The sequence below is a fragment of the Emiliania huxleyi genome (genome assembly GCF_000372725.1).
Source record: "Emiliania huxleyi CCMP1516 chromosome Unknown EMIHUscaffold_2054, whole genome shotgun sequence".
Lineage (NCBI taxonomy): Eukaryota > Haptophyta > Isochrysidales > Noelaerhabdaceae > Emiliania > Emiliania huxleyi.
The window spans coordinates 5,523-7,675 of NW_005200548.1; the positions used below are offsets into that span (position 1 = coordinate 5,523).

Sequence of the window (2,153 nt, forward strand, 5' to 3'; positions counted from 1 at the left end):
CGGGTGCCCCCCAAGGGGCCCCCTTGGCCAAGAAACTCGCGGCGCGGATCTTCTGGCCCAGCAAGGCTGCTGCAGAACACTCACCCCCCGGTCTCGCGGGGGCAGGGGCTCCGAGGCGCGCAGGGCAGGGGCTCAACGGTCAGCGGCTCGTCGGGGTTGGAGAAGGGGGGGGGGGGGATGGGCGGTCGGCGATGGGGTAGAAGCAACAGACAGGGCGTACGTATGGGGTAGTCGTCACTTTCCTGCCTCACAAGGGCGGGGCTGTCCCGGAAAGTGAGAAACGCCGGGCAGCGTGTCGCGCAACTTTACCCTCCCATACGTGTTTGTGCTCCTCCTCCGCTGTACCATCTCTATCCTTCCCATAGGCAGGCGGGGTGAAATTCTGAAAAACGTGCAGCACTTCTAGCCGACATCGACAAAAGTCACTCTCTAGCCCCGCGGCGAGCGGCCCCGCCGGAGGCGAAGAAAATTTTGCCATCTAGCGCTCTCTAACACACATTTTTGCACAAATCGACGCCTCCAAACAAGTTCAATAAGACTGGTCTTCACTGCAGCACGCCTCGAGCGAGTAATGCGTCTGTAGGCCAATATAATAGAGCTTCTCGCGCGCGCTCCTCAGCTGGCGGTCCGCAGGGCCGCCCGGGCCGGGCGAGAAGCGCAAGCCCGCCAGCCGCACCATGTGATTCACGATGATGAGCGTCTCGGCCTCGAGCAGCGTGTAGGTAGGAGCGAAGCTTGCCCTCGCACTCGCGTTGCTCGAGCCTGAGCCACTGCGCCTTGACCACGAGATAGCCCGCGGGGCGCGGGGATGGTGTCGGTGTTGACGACCGTGTCCTCGGCCAGCGTGTACGCCTTCCCCTTGAGCACCGCCAGCCAGTAGAGCCCCTCGAGCGACTGCTCGCGCCGATCTGCGCGGCGACAGCGGCCTGGACAAGTCCGGCCAAGTCGGTTACGGGGAGGGCTACTACGAGGTCTTTGCGCGGGGGTGGTCGGGCGCCAGGCGCCCAGTCGATTGCCGCATAGTTCGTCGTAGTAGCCCTATCATAAACCTCTTATTCACACCTTGCACTTTGAAAAAAGAAATATCCGACCTTTGTCGAAGATCCGGAGGGTTTATCAGAGCATCACCCGGCGGGGCGGAGGGGCGGTGGGGGGGGCGGCGGCCGCGGGGTGCGGGGTGCGGTGCGGTGCGTGCAATCGTGTGTTTGGCGTCATGCTGTGTGTGCCTTCGCTTGTTCCTATTAACATCGAAGTCTAGCTCAAAACGGGGCACGGGGCAACGGGGCAGTCGGAGAAGGGGCAACTCCGTGCACTGACGGTCGGCCGTCAGAAAACACGCCTCCGTGGCTCGGGTTACACCAATCCTCGCTACCCAACGCGGCCAAAGGATATCCACCTCGAGAACCTCGAGAGAGCAGCTTGCAAGGGACCATTGGGCTTGTACTATTAACAACGAAGGCGCTCTCCATTCGCACAAATCCCCACTCGCAGTGGCGCAGAACCCGGTGGCGCAAAGCCGCGAGAGCAAGGCGGCGGCGTCGGCGTCCGATGCCTCTCGTCAAGCGGTGGCACGTCCCGCGCGGGCTGAGGCCGACGCTGACCGGCCGCAAGGTGCGTACGACGCTGATGAGCCGCGTCGAGCGCCAGCAGCGCGGCAACGTCGCGCCTCGGCCGCTCTGGTTTGACGCGGCGCTCGCGCACCCGCCTCCGCCAAAGTTCCAGCTGGACCGGCCTCCCGACCTGGCCTTCCCGGAGGACGAGCTGCGTCGCGAGTGGCTGCGCCGCAATCCGGCGGCGACGATGGTGCCCAAGGCCCTCTTCCTCGAGGAGGCATCCGTCCCGGACGAGCTGCGCCGCCACCCGGCCGACGCGTTTGTCGAGCGGCAGATGGAGCTGATCGAGGAGGGGACGGCGCCCGAGGAGGCGTACCGGATCGTGGCGGCGGAGCAGGAGCGCGAGGGCGACGTGCGCGCCCTCGAGGAGCGCACCGCCCGCGGAGTCGCCGCCGCCCTCGGCGCCGCTCTAGAAGCGGAACCTCGAAAACACCGGTCGCTGCATTCAAACCCCCGAACACTCGAGAGGACCGTCTCCGCGCGATCCGCTGAAGACACGGCACGAGGCCGAGGGTTCGCGCCCTGACTCTGGCGCGTGTT

General features: G+C 65.3%; 1 protein-coding gene across 1 annotated transcript; it reads left to right on the forward strand.

The window, feature by feature from the left end:
* Nucleotides 1-1,548: 1,548 nt before the first annotated feature.
* Nucleotides 1,549-2,105, forward strand: EMIHUDRAFT_254041 (hypothetical protein; the record flags this gene model as incomplete). Its single annotated transcript, XM_005781179.1, has 2 exons — nt 1,549-1,998; nt 2,082-2,105. The coding sequence occupies 2 exons, from the start codon at nt 1,549-1,551 to the stop codon at nt 2,103-2,105; spliced, it is 474 nt and encodes a 157-aa protein (XP_005781236.1).
* Nucleotides 2,106-2,153: the final 48 nt, after the last annotated feature.